General features: G+C 42.3%; 1 protein-coding gene across 2 annotated transcripts in view; it reads left to right on the forward strand.

The window, feature by feature from the left end:
• SSH3 (slingshot protein phosphatase 3) overlaps positions 1-19,718 on the forward strand; it is a 525,251-nt gene that overhangs the window by 55,847 nt on the left and 449,686 nt on the right. For both annotated transcript variants that reach the window (XM_056531120.1, XM_056531119.1), the window contains exon 2: positions 19,416-19,453. In XM_056531120.1, the coding sequence (XP_056387095.1) occupies positions 19,443-19,453 (11 nt within the window). In that variant the 5' untranslated portion in view covers positions 19,416-19,442. The remainder of the gene's footprint in view (positions 1-19,415; positions 19,454-19,718) is intronic.

The raw sequence follows: 19,718 nt of genomic DNA on the forward strand, positions 1-19,718 counted from the left end.
GGTGCTTTAGAGCATCCCCTTCTTCCCAACTCCCCCCCCCTCCTTTTACCCTATTTTTACCCTGTGTTTATCGTACATTGATAATTCTGTATCAGCTTGGGCTTAGGCCCATGGGTTGTATTACTTATGTGCCTATGTTATTGTTCCATGGATACTTGTTGTAAGATTTTATTCTGATCTTCAATAAAATTACTCCTTTTTGACACTAAAAAGCGATCAAAAAGTCTGATTAAAACAAAATGGTATCGCTAAAAACTTCAGATCACGGCGCAAAGAATTAGCCCTCATATCGCCCTGTACGTGAAAAAATAAAAAAGTTATTATAGGGGTCAGAAGAGGACAATTTTAAACGTATACATTTTCCTGCATGTAGTTATGATTTTTTTCAGAAGTAATACAAAATCAAACCTTTATAAATAGTGTGTGATTTTAACCGTATGGACCTACAGAATAAAGAAAAGGTGTCATTTTTACCGAAAAATGTACTGCGTAGAAACAGAAGCCCCCAAAAGTTACAAAATGGCGTTTTTTCTTCCATTTTGTCGCACAATTTTCCAGTTTCGTTGTAGATTTTTGAGTAAAATGACTGAAGCCATTACAAAGTAGAATTGGTGGTGCAAAAAATAAGCCATCATATGGATTTTTAGGTGCAAAATTGAAAGTGTTTTTATTTTTAGAAGGTGATGAGGGAAAAACGAAAATGCAAAAACAGAAAAACCCTCCGTCCTTAAGGAGTTAACTTTAATAACTACATTAGGCAAATAAAACAAGTTAAAAACATAATAAAAAAGTTAATAAGTAACAGAACAAACAAACAAACTTCAAACAAGGTAGACATCTACAAAGTTTGCAAAGCAGAGCTGTGATGACTGGAATATATCCCATAACAAATCCTTGTGCCTGTTGGTTAGCCATGCAGAAGCCAGTGCCACATTAGTCCATTGTCCATATAGTCAATTCAGTGGCAGCAGGACTGCAGGAAGTATGAGGAGGCTTTTCAGAATGTGAAGGATACCATTAGCACTAAAGCAGATTGGCTTCACTGCAGACAAATGGACGAACGTAGCATTTTGCTGCTAGCAGACATCCTGGAGGAGAAGCTTGGTTGGCCCAGTATCCACTGCACTGGCCACACTTTGCAGCTGGTATATAATGGTGCATTGAAAAATTCAGGAATCGAGATAAACAATCAAGTTGAAGGAAAGACAGATGGAGATGGGTACAGGGGAACATAAACCTCTGCAAGATGTCAGCACCAGATGTAACATAATTCATAAGGCTGAAAAAAGACCAGAGTCCATCAAGTTGATCCAGAGGAAGGCAAAAAACCCTCATCTTAGAGGTAAAAATTCCTTTTCGACTCCAAATATGGCAGTCAGAATAAATCCCTGGATCAATGTTCTGTCCCTATAAATCTGGAATCCATAACCAGCAATGTTATTACTATCCAAAATGCATCCAGACCCCTTTTGAACTCTTTTACAGAGTTCACCATGACCACCTCCTCTGGCAGAGAGTTCCATAGTCTCACTGCTCTTACGGTAAAGAATCCATCTGTGCTGATGAAGAAACCTTTTTTCCTCAAGATGTAGAGGATGCCCCCTTGTTATAGATACAGTCCTGGGTATAAATAGATCATGAGAGAGAGATATTTATACATACACATCCACAAAGAAAGTCCAGCAGCACACCAGGATACAAGCAACTGTGTCTTTAGTCAGCCCATGTGCAAACAAATGCAATGTTTCGATAGCATCACGCCATCTTTCTCAAGCATAGTTATTATGCTTATTGCCCCTAAGCCTTCTTTTTTCTAAACTAAATAACCCTAATTCTGATAATCTTTGTGTACTGTAGTTCTTCCATCCCAGTATATCCCTGGTTGCCCGTCTTTGGCCCTCTCCAGCTCCACTATATCTTTCTTGTACACTTGTGCCCAGTACTGTACACAGTATTCCATGTGTGGTCTGACTAGTGATTTGTACAGCGGTAGAATTATTTCCTTGTCGTGGGTATCTATGCCCCTATTGAAGCACCCCATGATTTTATTTGCCTTGGCAGCAGCTGCCAGACACTGGTCACTACAGCTAAATTTACTGTTAACAAGGCCCCGCAGTCCTTTTCCATGTCAGTCGTCCCATGTGTTTTCCCATTTAATACACAATCCCAGCCTGGGTTTTTCTTCCCCATGTGCATGTCCTTACATTTATCAGTGTTGAACCTCATCTGCCACTTCCCATCCCAAACCTCCAACCTATCCAGATCCATTAGTAACAGTGCACAGTCCTCTATTGTGTTGAGCACTTTACAGAGTTTAGTATCATCTGCAAAGATTGCTACTTTACTATTCAACCCCTCTACAAGGTCATTAATAAATATATTAAATAGAACAGGACCCAAGACTGACCCTTTGGTACCTCACTAGTAACATTCACCCAATCAGAATAAGTACTAGGAATGCTTGGACCTGAGTTTTTTCAGCAAGATGGTGCACCACCACATTATGGGTGTCAGGTCCGAGCATTCCTAGATGAAAAGTTTCCTGGAAAGTGGATTGGTTGACGTGGGCCAGTTGAATGGCCCGCAAGGTCTCCCGATCTGACTCCCTTAGACTTTTATCTTTGGGGTCATCTGAAGGCAATTGTCTATGCTGTGAAGATACGAGATGTGCAGCACCTGAAACTACGGATACTGGAAGCCTGTGCTAGCATTTCTCCTGCGGTGTTGCTATCAGTGTCCGAAGAGTGGGAGAAGAGGGTTGCATTGACAATCCAACACAATGGGCAGCACATTGAACACATTTTATAAGTGGTCAGAAACTTGTAAAGAACTCATGAAAGAATAAAGTTACGTTAAAACCAAGGACATCATTGTTTTTCTTGTGAAATTCCCAATAAGTTTGATGTGTCACATGACCCTCTTCCTATTGAAAAAACAAAAGTTGGATTCAAAATGGCCGACTTCAAAATGGCCGCCATGGTCACCACCCATCTTGAAAAGTTTCCCCCCTCACATATACTAATGTGCCAGGAAGTTAATATCACCAACCATTCCCATTTTATTAAGGTGTATCCATATAAATGTCCCACCCTGTATATGCAAATGTATATGGCTACAGTGCAAAAAAGATGGATTCAATTTTTTTCCTTTTTTTTGGTGCTAGAATACAGAAAAACAAATGATTGGCTAGAACTAGAAACTGCAAGTGAAGTGGTTTGCTGCTGCACCTCCATGATCTCATTTCTTAGAGCAAGCAGCTCTGTTTGAACTTTTGCCTGCACATTTATAATTTTTCTCAGGTGTCAAAAACTTAAATTTTCTAAATCTTGGGTCTAGTGTAGTGGAAATAATGACAGGATCATGGACTTGTTCTGGAAGGATAACACTCCATCTGCTTTGAGGCTGGTTCATTGCAGTAGAATGGAAGCACCTCATGGCCAAATATTCAAAAGATACACACTCACTGGGCCTCACAGTAGTAGGTGCCTTCAAGAACACTCCATTTCTAGGTTCTGATGGGTCTGAAAGGGTTGCAGTTACTGGCCATGTTTGTCCAAGGAGTCTGTTGAAGTGGGTAAGTAACTGGCTCAGTGATAGGAAACAGAGGGTAATTATTAATAGTATTTATTCTGATTGGTTGACTGTTACTAGTGAGGTACCAAAGGGTCAGTCTTGGGTCCTGTTCTATTTAATATATTTATTAATGACCTTGTAGAGGGGTTGAATAGCAAAGAAGCAATCTTTGCAGATGATACTAAACTCTGTAAAGTGCTCAACACAATAGAGGACTGTGCACTGTTACAAATGGATCTGGATAGGTTGGGGGCTTGTGCTGGGAAGTGGCATATGAGGTTCAACACCGACAAATGTAAGGACATGCACATGGGGAAGAAAAATCTGGGCTGGGATTTTGTATTAAATGGGAGAACACTTGGGACAACTGACATGGAAAAGGACTTTAGGGGTCTATGTTAACAGTAAATTTAGCTGTAGTGACCAGTGTCTGGCAGCTGCTGCCAAGTCAAATACAATCATGGGGTGCTTCAATAGGGGCATAGATACCCACGACAAGGAAATTATTTTACTGCTGTACAAATCACTAGTCAGACCACACATGGAATACTGTGTACAGTACTGGGCACAAGTGTACAAGAAAGATATAGTTGAGCTTGAGAGGGTCCATAGACTGGCAACCAGGGAAATACTGGGACTGGAAGGACTACAGTACACAGAAAGATTATCAGAATTAGGGTTATAGGGACGATAAGCATAATAACTATGCTTGAGAAAGATGGCGTGATGCTATCGAAACATCGCATTTGTTTGCACATGGGCTGAATAAAGACACAGTTGCTTGTATCCTGGTGTGCTGCTGGACTTTCTTTGTGGATGTGTATGTATAAATATCTCTGTCATAATCTATTTATACCCAGGACTGTATCTATAACAAGGGGGCATCCTCTACATCTTGAGAAAAAAAGGTTTCTACATCAGCACAGATGGATTCTTTACTGTAAGAGCAGTGAAACTATGGAACTCTCTGCCAGAGGAGGTGGTCATGGTGAACTCTGTAAAAGAGTTCAAAAGGGGTCTGGATGCATTTTGGAGAGTAATAACATTGCTGGTTATGGATTCTAGATTTATAGGGAAAGAACATTGATCCAGGGATTTATTCTGACTGCCATATTTGGAGTCGGAAAGGAATTTTTACCTCTAAGATGAGGGTTTTTTGCCTTCCTCTGGATCAACTCAGAGGAACTTTTTTCAACCTTATGAATTATGTTACTAAAGTGCTGTTCCATCTGGTGCTGACATCTTGCAGAGGTTTATGTTCCCCTGTACCCATCTCCATCTGTCTTTCCTTCAACTTGATTGTTTATTTCAATTCCTGAATTTTTCAATGCACCATTATATACCAGCTGCAAAGTGTGGCCAGTGCAGTGGATACTGGACCAACCAAGCTTCTCCTCCAGGATGTTTGCTAGCAGCAAAATGCTACGTTTGTCCATTTGTCTGCAGTGAAGCCAATCTGCTTTAGTGCTAATGGTATCCTTCACATTCTGAAAAGCCCCCTCATACTTCCTGCAGTCCTGCTGCCACTGAATTGACTATATGGACAATGGACTAATGTGGCACCCGCTTCTGCATGGCTAACCAACAGGCACAAGGATTTGTCATGGGATATATTCCAGTCATCACAGCTCTGCTTTGCACACTTTGTAGATGTCTACCTTGTTTGAAGTTTGTTTGTTTGTTCTGTTACTTATTAACTTTTTTTTATGTTTTTTAACTTGTTTTATTTGCCTAATGTACAGTTATTAAAGTTAACCCCTTAAGGACGGAGGGTTTTTCAGTTTTTGCATTTTCATTTTTTCCTCATTACCTTCTAAAAATAACACTTTCAATTTTGCACCAAAAAATCCATATGATGGCTTATTTTTCGCACCACCAATTCTACTTTGTAATGACATAATTTATTTCATACTACTGTGCCACAAACAGGAAGTTAATATCACCAACCATTCCCATTTTATTAAGGTGTATCCATATAATTGGCCCACCCTGTACTTGCTATCTACTACTACTAGCCATAGTATAAGCACTACTTTGCAAAAGACCCCTTTAAATCAACTTCCCATTAAACATAGCTTCATGTGTTTTACTATCTGCAGAAATTAGATATCTCAGCTTGATATTATATAATATATATATATATATATATATATATATATATTACTTACTGCTGAGCTGGTGTATTTCAGCCTAAAGTGTGATACTGTGCAGATCTGTGGTATCACTTACCGTTCAGTTCCCTGCGGTGATCTGTCAAAAATAACGATAGAACTCCAAAGTGTGGAGGGGATACATGGGCGCTCATCAACCAGGTAGCAGGATAAAATGTTTAATCACCCATAATGCAACGCGTTTCACAGCACAGCTGCTTCATCAGGCATCGTGACCGCCGGCACCCGGACAACTAATCGGCCAATTATTCGATAACAGGATTTGTCGACAGCGAATCCCGTTATTGAATTTTAAACACAAACAATCTAGATTTTTTTTTATCTTAATCTCATTGTTCCTTAATAATATCCAACATTTATGCGTGAAAAACAGGTTTACTGTAATGTATAATAAAATGCTTAAATAAGAAACCAACTTTAGTGAATAAAAAGCTGGCTGAATAAGAAACTAACTTCAGCCCCGTCTGATATGTTCAGTACAGCTGAGGGGGGAAGCAGATGCAAACATCATGGGGCACATAAAACTTTGAGTGTATGTGCGACAGTATCTACTTCTCCTTTCTGCATTTTGAACAGTTGATATGTTTGGTAGCGAGGAGGGGAAAAGCAGAAGGGAGAAGACTTTAAAAAAATTTTACGTTGAGGGTGCGTGCATGAGGGGTGGTTACTAGCAATGCTGGGACGCCCACATAGCAAGAAAGACCTGCATGATCTCTTGGGACTTGTAGTACAAAAGCAACACGCGGTAGGGGGGGGGGGGGAGTCCAGCATTCCTGAACCCTGCGATGGGATCACTCCTGGGGCCAACGATCCATGAAATTATCACTAGAACATGTCAGAAGGCCATGGTAAGCCTGAAAAAGCACTTAGCCTATTTTTTTTTTTTTTTCACATATGGTGACCGGATATCTCCTTTAAGGACAAAACAGGCTGTGTCCTTAAGGGGTTAAATAAATAAATAAATTCAAAATAAGCTACTCCTCTCAGCGTCTAGCCTACCCCACAAACTCCCTCAACACATAATGTGCTAACCACGTGGGTAAAGCTTTTCTTATATGTCATCAACTTACCGTAATCTATTTGGATTGATAAATACTAAAACATACTAACTTTCTGAGTTCTTAAGTTTCACAATGTTTGGAAGCCCAACTCTTCCTACTGTTCTTGTTTGTTATAAAAATTATCTTATACTGTTGTAAGACGTTGCCATAAAATAAGCCATACGAGCAGTTCTATCTAGTCGCTCAATATAAGCCATATACCTCTGAAAATAAGCCATGGTGGTAGGCGTGGCTTATTGAAGCTAATGAAGATGGCCAGCCCTTCTTGACAGGTACCATACCGTAGGGATGTCCTTGCAGCGGCGGCATGTCCAGTATCCCAGCTTATCCTGGGATGGCAGCTGACAGGGCAGAGTGTGCCAGCCGATCAGCGGGACGTGACTTCTATGCAGTGGTGGCAGCGGGTCCCGGGACGGCAGCTGACATGCAGGGCATGCAGGGTTCAGCGGGATGTGATTTCTGTGTGGCGGCGGCAGATCCCGGGATTGTTGTACCATACTTTTTGTAACATTATTGTACCATACTTGTACCATAATTAACGTAATAAAAATGACATCCCCTGAAAATAAGCCATGGTGTGTCCTTTTTGAAGAAAAATAAATATAAGACCGTGTCTTATTTTCAGGGAAACATGGGTAGCAGTCGCAGCCTTAAACCCAAATATACAAAAAATGCAGTGATCATTTCACTTATTATTCATTATGGGAAAACCGAACCTTCATGGCTCAATGTGAAAACGTAATTTCCCCTTAAACCAAATGACTGGCTGTGCAACCCTTAGCAGCAACAGCTGCAGTCAAGTATTTGCTATAGCTGGAAATGAGTCTTTCACATTGCTGTGGAGGAATTTTGACACACTACTCTTTGCAGAATTGTTTTTATTCAGCTACTTTGCAGGGTTTTTCCGTGCATAGACTACCTTTTTAATGTCATGCCACAAGTGTTGTTTTTTTTAACCCCACCAGGACCAAGGGCGTACATGTACGCTCTTTGCGTTTCCATTCACCACCGGTAATCTGTGGCAATTTTTGGTCAAACGGGTCTCCGGTAACCCGGAAAATAAGGATGATCAGGGTTGTCCAAGACACCCCTCCTAACCCTGCTATTTTTCGGTCAGAAACTCGTTTCCCCTGCTCTGCCCACCCACGGTAGTCCGGGCAGAGTGGGGGAACTGTGCTGTGAGCGGCGGCGGAGGTCCCTTACCAATAGCTGGCAGCGAGCGGCGATCCTCCTCTGGGTGCGGCAGCGGTGATCCACCTCGGTGCTGCGGCAGCGATCCTGCTGCTGACGGGAGCCAGGAGGTGAGTAGTTGCCTAGCAACATCTGGAGGGCCACAGTTTGGAGACCACTATGCAGTGTTCTCTAAATTGTAGCTCTCCAGATCTTGCAAAACTACAACTCCCAGCATGCCCAGACAGATGTTTCCTGTCTGGGCATGCTGGGATTTGTAGTTTTGCAACAGCTGGAGGGCCACAGTTTGGAGATCACTGTGCAGTGGTCTCTAAACCATGGCCCTCCAAATCTTGCAAAACCACAACTCCCAGCATGCACGAACAGCAAACGGTTGTCTGGGCATGCTGGGAGTTGTAGTTATGTGCCTCGAGCTGTTGCTTAACTACAACTCCCAGCATACACTTCGGCTATTAGTACATGCTGGGAGTTATAGTTTTGAAACAGCTGGAGGCACACTAGTTGGAAAATACAGTTAGGTAACAGAACCTAACTCAAGGTTTTCCAACCAGTGTGCCTCCAGCTGTTGCAAAAGTAGCATTACATAACACAATAATACAAAAACAGTCCAGAACAGTCCAGAACATATACCTCACCTCCTCCCCCATCCCTTATCTATACCCCCCTTGTTCAGTACCCACTACCCTCTACCAGCCAGGTTGACTCCTCCCATTCCCTCCATTCATTTTCTATCCTTGCACCGCTCTTTATCCCTCTATAGTAAATATCCTCATATCTTCTCATCTGTTCTATTGCATTCTGCCATTCACGACACGATGAACCCTCTGGGGCAAACCACCTCCTAAGGATCAGTAATTTTGCCATTCCAAAATATTTTATAATGACCATATTCTTAGCCTGCTCCTTTAACCCCTTAAGGACCAGGCCATTTTACACCTTAAGGACAAGAGCGTTTTTTGCAAATCTGACCACTGTCACTTTAAACATTAATAACTCTGGAATGCTTTTAGTTATCATTCTGATTCTGAGACTGTTTTTTCGTGACATATTCTACTTTAACTTAGTGGTAAAATTTTGTGGTAACTTGCATCCTTTCTTGGTGAAAAATCGCCAAATTTGATGAAAAAAATGAAAATTTTGCATTTTTCTAACTTTGAAGCTCTCTGCTTGTAAGGAAAATGGATATTCAAAAAAATTTTTTTTTGGTTCACATATACAATATGTCTACCTTTGGAAGACACCAGAGGGCTTCAAAGTTCAGCAGCAATTTTGAAATTTTCAAACTCACAATTTTTGAGGGACCAGTTCAGGTTTGAAATGGATTTGAAGGGTCTTCATATTAGAAATACCCCATAAAAGACCCCATTATAAAAACTACACCCCCCAAAGTATTCAAAATGACATTCAGTCAGTGTTTTAACCCTTTAGATGTTTCACAGGAATAGCAGAAAAGTGAAGGAGTAAATTCAAAATCTCCATTTTTTATACTCACATGTTCTTGTAGACCCAATTTTTTTATTTTTGCAAGGGGTAAAAAGGAGAAAATTTTTACTTGTATTTGAAACCCAATTTCTCTCGAGTAAGCACATACCTCGTATGTCTATGTTAATTGTTCAGCGGGCGCAGTAGAGGGCTCAGAAGGGAAGGAGCGACAAATGGTTTTTGGGGGGCATGTCACCTTTAGGAAGCCCCTATGGTGCCAGGACAGCAAAAAAAAAAAACACATGGCATACCATTTTGGAAACTAGACCCGTCGGGGAACGTAACAAGGGGTAATGTGAACCTTAATACCCTACAGGTGTTTCACAACTTTTGCATATGTAAAAAAAAACATTTTTTTTTTACCTAAAATGCTTGGCTTCCCAAAATTTTGACATTTTTAAAAAGGGTAATAGCAGAAAATACCCCCCAAAATTTGTAACACAATTTCTCCCGAGTACGGCGATACCCCATATGTGGCCCTAAACTGTTGCCTTGAAAGACGACAGGGCTCCAAAATGAGAGCACCATGCGCATTTGAGGCCTAGGGACTTGCATAAGGGTGGACATAGGGGTATTCTACGCCAGTGATTCAGGGTGCAGGGTGCCTCCAGCTGTTGTAAAACTCCCAGCATGCCTGGACAGTCAGTGGCTATCTGGCAATACTGGGAGTAGTTGTTTTGCAACAACTGGAGGCTCCGTTTTGGAAACAGTGGCGTACCAGACGTTTTTCATTTTTATTGGGGAGGGGGGCATGTGTATATGTAGTTTTCTTTACTTTTTATTTTATTTTTTGTTAGTGTAGTGTTTTTAGGGTACAGTCGCACGGGCGGGCATTCACAGTAGTTTCTCGCAGCTCAAATTTGCAGCCGGATACTTACTGTAAACCTCCGCCCATGTGAGTGTACCCTGTACGTTCACATTGGGGAGGGGGGAACATCCAGCTGTTGCAAAACTACAACTCCCAGCATGTACGGTCTATCAGTGCATGCTGGGAGTTGTAGTTTTGCAACAGCTGGAGGCACACTGGTTGTGAAATACAGAGTTTGGTAACAAACTCAGTGTTTTGCAACCAGTGTGCCTTCAGCTGTTGCAAAAGCTACAACCCCCAGCATGTACGGACAGCGGGGGTTATGCAACAGCTGGAGGCATACTACTTTGGCTGGGGATGCTGGGGATTGTAGTTATGCAACAGCTGGAGACACACTGGTTTGCTACTTAACTCAGTGTGCCTTCAGCTGTTGCAAAACTACAACTCTCAGCAGTCACAGCCAACAGGCATGCTGGGAGTTGTAGTTATGCAACCAGCAGATGCACCACTACAACTCCCATAATGCACTTTAGCTGATTGATCAAGCTGGGAGTTGTAGTTATACAACAGCTGAAGGTACACTTTTCCATTGAAAAAATGTGCCTCCAGCTGTTGCAAAACTATAAGTCCCAGCATGCCCATAAGTTAATGCTGGGAGTTTTGGTGGTCTGCCTCCTGCTGTTGCATAACTACAGCATGCCCTTTTTGCGTGCTGGGAGCTGTTGCTAAGCAACAGCAGGAGGCTGTCACTCAGCTCCAACTGCTGCTTCGGCATACAGGTCAGTCCCTCGCCGCCGCCGCCGCTGTTCCTGGGGCCCCGATCCCAACATTGACGCCGGGGATCGGGGTCCCCAGCACCCGGGGTCTTCTTCCCGCTCACGTCCTCCGGAAGAGGGGCGGAGCGGGTTGCGGGAGTGACACCCGCAGCAGGCGCCCTGATTGTGAGTGCCACCTCACCCCTGCTGGCTATGGCTGTTCGGGGCCGTCTCCGACGGCCCCAATCAGCCAGTGATTCCGGGTCACCGGATCACTGGAGACCCGATTGACCCGGAATCGCCGCAGATCGCTGGACTGAATTGTCCAGCGATCAGCGGCCATCACCTACATGGGGGGGGGGCATAATGACCCCCCTGGGCGATATGCCGCGATGCCTGCTGAACGATTTCAGCAGGCATCGGGCACCGGCTCCCCTCCGGCTAGCGGTGGGTGGCCGGGAATGGACAGGACGTACTCCTACGTCCTCGGTCCTTAAGGACTCGGAAACGGGGCGTAGGAGTACGTCCATTGTCCTTAAAGGGTTAAACTAATCCCCAGGATAACTGTTTTAATATCAAACTTTCCACTCCCAGTCTTTTATCTACACTTTTATAAGCCTCAGCCCAAAATTTATTTAGTATAGATCAATTCTGCCCCCTCCATTTGGCATTTTGGACATTTAGTATCCTCTCTCTTTCCTATCCTATGTAGGAATACTGGTGTATACGGTATCTTATGGGCCAGTTTTATCAGCGAGATGCTATGATTCATGTTTAAGGATGAGCATGCAATATTAGAAAACTCCTCCCACTCTTCTCCTCCTACCAGTCCCACTTCTTTAGACCACTTTTCCCTACTTTTTGGGCCTGATTTTTCCATTAAATCTTTTTCCAATCCCTTATATATCCTGCCCAGCACCTTTTTGTATTTGTGGTCCATAACTCAAATATGTAGTCCATTAACCACTTAAGGACCTAGGACGCCTTGACGTCCTGGTACTTAAGGACCCAGGGCGTATCCATGATATCGATCAGCAGGCACCCCGCGCAAATGCCCAGGGGGGTCATCAGACTTCCCCCCCCCCCCCCCCCCCCTCCATGTCGGCGATTGGCACAAATCGCAAGTTAATTCACACTTGTGATTTGCGCCTAGTCCGGGTCATACGGGTCTATGGTGACCTGGTGACCCGGAATTTAAGGGGATCGCAGTTGTCTAAGACACCTACGATCCCCCTGAAGGGATAGGAGTGAGGTGGCAGAGGTGCCACCCCTCCTATCCCTGCTATTGGTGGTATAGACATGACCACCAATAGCAGCTCGGGGGCGGGGGTTAACTTTCGTTTTCCCCATCCTGCCCACCCACAATAGGCGGGGCAGAACGTGGAAACGACCGGAGGACCGTCGCCGAAGTCCACTTACCCGTCCGGAGGCTGCGGGCGACGGGGATCGGCGGGCGGCATGTCGTGCCGCAGAAGAGGACGGCTCCCTGGATCCTACGGAAGGCGGTAGGTTGATCTGGAGGGCTACAGTCTGAGACCACTGTAAAGTGGTTTCTAAACTCTAGCCCTCCAGATGTTGCAAAACTACAACTCCCAGCATGCCCAGACAGCTGTTTGGGCATGCTGGAATATGTAGTTTTGCAACAGCTGGAGGGATACAGTTTGAGACCATTTTATACAGTGGTCTCTAAACTATATCCCTCCAGATCTTGCAAAACTACAACTCCTAGCATGCCCACATAGCTGTTTGCTGTCTGGGCATGCTGGGATTTGTAGTTTTGCAACATCTGGAGGTCCACAATTTGGCGATCACTGTGCAGTAGTCTATAAATTGTAGCCCTCCAGATGTTGCAAAATCCCAGCATGCCCGAACAGCAAACAGCTGTCTCGGCATGTTGGGAGTTGTAGTTGCGTACCTCCAGCTGTTGCATAACTAAATCTCCCAGCATGCCCTTGGTGATCAGTACATGCTGGGAGTTGTAGTTTTGCAACAGCTGGAGGCACACTGGTTAGAAAATACTGAGTTAGGTAACAGAACCTGGTTTTCCGACCAGTGTGCCTCCAGCTGTTGCAAAAGTGAAACTCCCAGCATGCATGCATGCTGGGAGTTGTAGTTTTGAAACTGCTGGAGGTTTGCCCACCCACCCCCATGTGAATTTACAGGGTACATTCACACAGACAGGTTTACAGTAAATTTCCTGCTCCAAGTTTGGGCTGTGGCAAACTCCTAGCGGGAAACTCACCGTAACACGCCAGTGCAAATGTACCCTAAAAACACTACACTACACTAACACATAATAAAGAGTAAAACATTACATAAACACCCCCTTACACTGTCTCCCCCCCCCCCCCCCCCCAATAAAAATGAAAAGCGTCTTGTACGGCAGTGTTTCCAAAACGGAACCTCCAGCTGTTGCAAAACAACAACTCCCAGCATTTCTGGACAGCCACTGACTGTCCAGGCATGCTGGGAGTTTTGAAACAGCTGGAGGCACCCTGTTTGGCAATCACTGGCGTAGAATACCCCTATGTCCACCCCTATGCAATCCCTAATTTAGTCCTCAATTGCGCATGGCGCTCTCTCACTTCGGAGCCCTGTCGTATTTCAAGGAAACTGTTTAGGGCCACATATGGGGTATTTCCGTACTCGGGAGAATTTGCACTACAAATTTTGGTGGGCTTTTTCTCCTTTTACCCCTTATGAAAAGGAAAAGTTGGGGGCTACACCAGCCTGTTAGTGGAAAAAAATAAATATTTTTACACTAACATGCTGGTGTTGCCCCATACTTTTTGTTTTCACAAGCGGTAAAAGGAAAAAAAGACCCCAAAATTTTGTAACGCAATTTCTCCTGAGTACGGAAATACCCCATATGTGGTCGTAAAATGCTCTGCGGGCGTACAACAAGGCTCAGGAGTGAGAGCGCACTATGTAAATTTGATGCCTAAATTGGTGATCTGCACATGGGTGGCTGATTTTACAGTGGTTCTGACATAAACGCAAAAAAATAAATACCCACATGTGACCCCATTTTGGAAACTACACCCCTCACGGAACGTGACAAGGGGTATAGTGAGCCTTAACACCCCACAGATGTTTGACGAATTTTCAGTAAAGTTGAATGGGAAAATGAAAAAAAAAAATTTTTCACTAAAGTACTGGTGTTACCCTAAATTTTTCATTTTCACAAGGGAAAATGGGAAAAAATCCCCTCAAAATTTGTAACCCCAGTAAGAACATACCCCATATGAATGTAAAGTAGACATTTGCAATTCGTTTCGGCAGGTATGTCTAATTTACCGAATTTTACCGTTTTCGGGCATTCGGACCGATCTGAATGCACGAAAGCATATTTTAGCCACGATAATACGAATATCATAATACGGTTCATTCGTTATCCGTAAATGAAAGTAAAGAATTCATTCAAATTTTTTTTATTGGTCCTTGCGCTAACACTGTTGCAGAACGTTTGGGGTCCCAAAGTTCTAAACTGCAATTATCCAATTAAGCCTGCGGTTTTATGAATGAAAAATTTTCCCACGGCAATTACTATGCATGTCATTGACCTACTAATTCATTTCTGAAAAAAGCGAGCGGAATTTGAAAATGAATTAAAAAGCTTTGCGCATGTTTGCCAAAGTGTGCCTCCAGCTGTTGCAAAACTGCAACTTCCACCATGCCCAGACAGCCTTTGGCTGTCAGGACATGCTGGGTGGGTGTTGTAGTTTTGCAACAGCTGGAGGCACCCTGGTAACAGTAACAGTGTTAGCGCAAGTGACATGACATGTTATACATAAATCACCCGACAATCAAACACATCGATCATTCATACAGCATTCATTCATTAATTTACTCATTCATTCAACATTACATTATGTATTAATACTATATCACATAAAATTATATTATCTTACTTGTCATCCAATGTTCCGATCTCTGCGGCTGCCCTCTTTTTCTGCACACACATGCTCCCGATAATGGTCCCCTGCTTAAAAATTATTTACCCGAATGTACCCGAATACCAAATGTATCCGAAAGAAAATAAAGACCCGAATACCGAATGTATCCGAAAAATCAAACCGAACACCCGAATACCGAATGTATCCGAAAAATCAAAACCGAAAATATTACCGAACCGAAAATTTTATCCAAAACGAAAAAACGAAACAAAAAATTTTCTTGTGCACAAGTCTAATGTAAAGTGCTCTGCTGGCGCACTACAATGCTCAGAACAGAAGGAGCGCCATTGGGATTTTGAAGAGAAATTTGTCCGGAATTGAAGGCCACGTGTGTTTACAAAGCCCCCATAGTGCCAGAACAATGGACCCCCCCCACATGTGACCCCATTTTGGAAACTACACCCCTCATGTAATGTAATAAGGGAAACAGTGAGCATTTACGCCCCACAGGTGTCTGACAGATTTTTGGAACAGTGGTCCGTGAAAATGAAAAAATTTATTTTTCATTTGCATAGCCCACTGTTCCAAAGATCTGTCAAACATCAGTGGGGTGTAAATACTCACTGCACGCCTTATTAAATTCTGTGAGGGGTGTAGTTTCCAAAATGGGGTCACATGTGGGGGGGTCCACTGTTCTGGCACCACGGGGGGGCTTTGTAAACGCTCCCTGACTACCATTCCAAACAAATTCTCTTCCAAAAAGCTCAATGGCGCTCCTCCTCTTCTGAGCATTGTAGTTCGCCAGCAGAGCACTTGACGTCCACATGTGGGGCATTTCCATACTCAGAAGAAATGGGGTTACAAATTTTGGGGGTCATTTTCTCCTATTACCCCTTGTAAAAATTTAAAATTAAGGGAAAAAACTGCATTTTAGTAAAAAAAAAAAAAAGTCATTTACACATCAAACTTTAACAAAAAGTCGTCAAACACCTGTGGGTAGTTAAGGCTCACTGTACCCCTTGTTACGTTCCTTAAGGGGTGTAGTTTCCAAAATGTTATGCCATGTGGGTATTTTTTGCTGTTCTGGCACCACGGGGGCTTCCTAAATGCGACATGCCCCCCAAAAGCCATTTCAGCAAAATTTGCTTTCAAAAAGCCAAATGTGACTCCTTTTCTTCTGAGCATTGTAGTTTACCCGCAGAGCATTTTACGTCCTAACATGGGGTATTTCCATACTCAGAGGAGATGGGGTTGCAAATTTTGGGGGGCATTTTCTCCCATAAACCCTTTGCAAAAATGGTAAATTTGGGGGGAAAACGGCACTTTAGTGAAATTTTTCTTTTTCATTTACACATCCGATTTTAACGAAAAGTTGTCAAACACCTGTGGGGTGTTAAGGCTAACTGGACCCCTTGTTACGTGCCTTGAGGGGTGTAGTTTCCAAAATGGTATGCCATGTGGAGTTTTCTGCTGTTCTGTTCAGCAAAATTCACTCTCCAAAATCCCATTGTTGCTCCTTCCCTTCTGAGCCCTCTACTGAGCCAGCCGAACACTTGACATACACATATGAGGTCTTTCCTTACTGGAGAGAAATTGGGTTACAAATTTTGCGAGTGTAAAAAATGAAGATTTTGAATTTTCTCCTTCACTTTGCTGCTATTCCTGTGAAACACCTAAAGGGTTAACACACTTACTGAATGTCATTTTTGATACTTTGAGGGGTACAGTTTTTATAATTGGGTCATTTATGGGGTATTTCTAATATGAAGGCCCTTCAAATCCACTTCAAAACTGAACTGGTCCCTGAAAAATTCCGATTTTGAAAATTTTGTGAAAAATTGGAAAATTGCTGCTGAACTTTGAAGCCCTCTAATGTTTTCCAAAAGTAACTCAACTTTATGATGCAAACATGAAGTAGACGTATTGTGTATGTGAATCAATGTATAATTTATTTGGAATATCCATTTTACTTATAAGCAGAGAGTTTCAAACTTAAAAAAATGCAAAATTTTCACATTTTTCATCAAATTTTGGGATTTTTCACAAAGAAATGATACAAGTATCGACAAAATTTTACCACTAACATAAAGTAGAATATGTCACGAAAAAACTATCTCTGAATTAGAATGAAAGGTAAAAGCATCCCAGAGTTATTAATGCTTGAAGTGACAGTGGTCAGCTGTTCAAAAAATGGCCGGGTCCTTAAGGTACATTTGGGCTGGCTCCTTAAGGGGTTAATATGTCAGTCTATTATCCATCTGGGATTATTTTTCCCTCTCATATGCGCTATTCGTTTGTATGTATAGAAAGTGGTTCTTCTGACTTATATTATATTCCCTTCGTAGTGTACTCCAATCTTTTAACTTATTCTCTACCACTAAATCCTTAAAGGGGTATTCCAGGCAAAAACTTTTTTTTATAAATCAACTGGCTTCAGAAAGTTAAACAGATTTGTAAATTACTTCTATTAAAAAATCTTAATCCTTCCAATAGTTATTAGCTTCTGAAGTTTTCTTTCTAACTGCTCAATGATGATGTCACGTCCTGTGAGCTGTGAATGATGGGAGAATATCCCTTGCATTATGGGAAAATATCCCCATAGGAGCTGGACAGCGCCCGGGACGTGAGTCATCAGAAAGCAGTTAGCTTCTGAAATTGAGTTGCTGTTTTCTGTCTAACTGCTTTCTGATGACTCGCGTCTCGGGCGCTGTCCAGCTCCTGTGGGGATATTTTCCCATAATGCAAGGGATATTCTCCCATCATGCACAGCTCACAGGACGTGACATCATCATTGAGCAGTTAGACAGAAAACTTCAGAAGCTAATAACTATTGGAAGGATTAAGATTTTTTAATACAAGTAATTTACAAATCTGTTTAACTTTCCGGAGCCGGTTGATATATAAAAAAAAGTTTTTGCCTGGAATATCCCTTTAACTCTAAGTATCCCCTTCTTTTCCCAGTCCACATATTCTTTTAATTCCACAATTTCTGTAAAATATTCGTTACCCCATATTAGTGTATATTGCAAACTCCCCTTAATCCCCAATAAATGTCTTGCAAACCCCCAAACCTCATTAAACATACGTGCCGCTACGTAATACAGTTGCAGGTTTGGAATTCCAAAACCTCCATTTATCATTGAAGTGGTCAAATATGCGTGTCTCATACGTGTCTGTTTCCCTTCCCATAAAAACCCATCAATCTCACTCTGTATTTTTTTTAAGTGTTGATCACCTAACCATGCCGGTGCAGCTCTTATAATGTGCGAAACCATAGGAAAAATAATCATTTTAATCAGGAGAATCCTTTCTGCCATATTCATGCGCAACTTTCTCCATATTAGAATTTTACATCTTATCTTCTGTTTTAATGGTTCCATATTCAGCTGAGCGAGAGTTGTAGTTTTTGCAAATTTTCCGCTGCAGCTCAATTTTCCAGCGGGAAAATTACTGTAAACCCCCACCCCATGAATGTAACCTTAAAACGCTACACACACAACGAAATAAAGTTTAAAACACTACATATATACACCCTTTCACTGCTGCACCCTCTTCCCCCCCCAATAAAAATGAAAAATGTCTTTCTAAAACGGAGCCTTCAGCTGTTGCTAAACAACAACTCCCAGCCACTAACCCTGTTTGGGAATCACTGCCGTAGGATATTTTTGGTGGAGTAGACAAACGCTATGGTTTTGCATTACTTTTTTACATCACATAGGGTCATGAAGGTTCGGATAGCTTTTTTTCCATAATAAAGGAAATGATCACTTGAAAACTGCATTTTGTATGTACTTGGATTATCTTTGTGTTATATTTGTTTGTTTGATAATCTGAAACATTGGATTTTTGGATGGAGTTTATGATTTTGCAATTGTTCCCAGGCTGCCTAATAAAATAAAAAATACTTGAACTCACCTTCCTCCGCTTTCACCAAGCTCAGGATGCCCGTCTCCAGCCAGGTCTCTGCTGACATTCTGCTTTATTGTCTGCTTCATATCTTTACCCCAAGCTACGCTCTGCAGCTTGGGCTAAAGTCAGTCACCATATCCTGATACCAGAGCTACTAGGGAGCAAAGGAAGGTGAGTTAATGTTTTGGTTAGGTAGCCTGGGGACAATTGTAAAATAATACATTTCACTGGACAACCCCTTTGAATGTGAAAAAGAGGAAAAAAATTCACAGCACTGTACTTTGGTCTATGGTTGCCCACATCCCCTCACCTTCATCTACACATACTCTTTCCCTTTATCCATAGTTTTCCCTCTGTGGTTAAACTTGATGGACATGTCTTTTTTTTCAACTTTGAAAAACTATGTAACCTCAACATTACTATAGTCCAAAGTCTAAACAGTGTGCTTATGAATGAAGGAAAAAAGTTTACTGTAGCTGTATGGATGACACTATATGTAAACTTGATCTTTTTATAAAACATCTAACTTCTGACTTGGTTGTAAATGTTTTCTTTGTTTTGTTTCTTAGGATGATGAAAAATGCAGGAGGAAACGAATGCAACGGCGGTAAGGGAGAGTATTTATTTTATCAGTATAAGCTGTCCTGTGGAGTCTTCCTTTAACCCATAAGGACCTGCACCATAAATGTACGGCACTGCAGTTAAGTACTTCACGCATGGTGCCATATATTTACTTCATGACTATAAAGCGAAAGTTCGGGCTCCTATCAGCAGCCAGGGAATCACCACAGACATCAGGGAATATGCTGATGACCAATCATTTACCTTATAGATGCCTTGATCAATACTGATTACGGCATCTGGAAATTGAA

This window comes from Hyla sarda, chromosome 7 (assembly GCF_029499605.1).
Source record: "Hyla sarda isolate aHylSar1 chromosome 7, aHylSar1.hap1, whole genome shotgun sequence".
In the NCBI taxonomy this organism is placed as follows: Eukaryota; Metazoa; Chordata; class Amphibia; order Anura; family Hylidae; genus Hyla; species Hyla sarda.